The sequence below is a fragment of the Myotis brandtii genome, unplaced genomic scaffold (genome assembly GCF_000412655.1).
Source record: "Myotis brandtii unplaced genomic scaffold, ASM41265v1 scaffold579, whole genome shotgun sequence".
Classification (NCBI taxonomy): Eukaryota; Metazoa; Chordata; class Mammalia; order Chiroptera; family Vespertilionidae; genus Myotis; species Myotis brandtii.
In genome coordinates this window covers 910,893-912,323 of record NW_005370171.1, presented here as the reverse complement: position 1 = coordinate 912,323, position 1,431 = coordinate 910,893, and the positions used below count along the sequence as shown (strand labels likewise).

General features: G+C 69.0%; 1 protein-coding gene across 1 annotated transcript in view; it reads left to right on the top strand.

The window, feature by feature from the left end:
- Positions 1-1,431, top strand: part of LOC102258567 (ras-associating and dilute domain-containing protein) — a 31,442-nt gene that overhangs the window by 25,769 nt on the left and 4,242 nt on the right. Inside the window, exons 8-10 of the mRNA XM_014549994.1 lie at positions 65-177; positions 481-718; positions 1,421-1,428. Of these exons, the coding sequence (XP_014405480.1) occupies positions 65-177; positions 481-718; positions 1,421-1,428 (359 nt within the window). The remainder of the gene's footprint in view (positions 1-64; positions 178-480; positions 719-1,420; positions 1,429-1,431) is intronic.

Here is a 1,431-nt window from a genome sequence, read left to right as displayed (position 1 = left end):
CTGTGCTCCTGGGAGGCCCGGCTGCGAGGGGAGCCCCTGTGGTAACTGAGCCGCGTGTCCGCAGGCTCCACGGAGTCCGTGTTCTCCTGCGCGCTCTCGGCCAGCGAGGAGGCCATGGCGGAGCTGGAGGAGGTGATCCTGTACGCCTTCCAGCAGTGCGTGTACTACGTCTCCAAGGTGCGCCTCCGCTCCGCTCCGCTCCCTCCTCAGGGCCCGGGCCTGGGGAGCCGCCCGCGTGTCCCACCTCACTGGCACCCACCCTCCCCTGGCCCCTCCCCCTCGATGCTCAGGGCGTCTGTGGGCCCTTTGCTGGATCCTTTGTGCCCCGGGGTCGATGTCACCTGCACCTTTCACAGGAGCTTGTACTGAGCCCCCAGAGGCCCAGACAGCTCTGTGGGAACCCCGGGGAACACCCCACGCACCGCCCCCCAAGGCCTGTGCCCTGGCCCTGCCAAAGTTGCTGGTGTCTTCTCCCCCCAGTCCCTGTACGTCTGCCTCCCGGCCCTGCTGGAGTGCCCCCCTTTCCAGACGGAGCCCCGGGAGAGCTGGTGCCAGGCCCCCCAGCTGCCCGAGGAGCTGCGCCGCGTCGTGTCCATCTACCAGGCTGCGCTGGACCTCCTGCGGCAGGCCCAGGTGCACCCCGAGATTGTGTCCCAGGTGCTGGCCTACCTCTTCTTCTTCTCCAGCACCCTGCTCTTCAACCAGCTCCTGGACAAGGGTGAGGCTGGGCGGGGCTGCGCTCCTGTGAGAAACGCGTGTCCCCCCGGAGCGGCAGGCCGAGCCCTCGGGGCGTCCTGACCCGGGGTCTGTGCCGATGCGACGTGATGCGCAGGGGTTCTGCAGGGAGAGGCCTGGGAGCAGGGAGTCCGCACAGGGTGTCTCGTAGGGGCAGGTGCTCTGTCAGTGTCGGCGTGGGGCCCCTCAGGCCTTTCCTGGTCCCCTGGGAAATAGGAGGGAACAGGCTGAGAGAAGTGAAGTAATCTTGACTCCACCTCCCTGCCCCCCAAAGTCCTCACTGCAGACACTCCTCTGTTGCCCTGCCCGGAGGCTCAGGGGCGCTGTGGGCACGGGGACATGAACGCAGGGACAGGCCCCAGCACTGGGGTCACTGTCGTGGGCTTCCCAGGCTCAGCGGGGTCTGGGCAGGGCCTGGGTGGGAGCACGGGGCTCGCTGTAGACTTGGACCGCGTCCCTTCCATGACTGTCACAGCCCCTCCCTCCGTCTTCACCCCCCACCTCCCGTGCTCACCCCGCCCCTCCAGAGGGCCCACCGCAGGCTCGTGCCTTAGAACCCATGTGGGGCTCACATCTGTCCTCGGAGGCCCGGAGGGGGGCGGCCAGGCACAGGGACCAGCTGGGGCCTGGCTCCCTCTGGGGCGGGGCGGCAGCCCTGCCCTCACCTCCCGCTCTCCCTCCCCAGGCCCCTCTCTG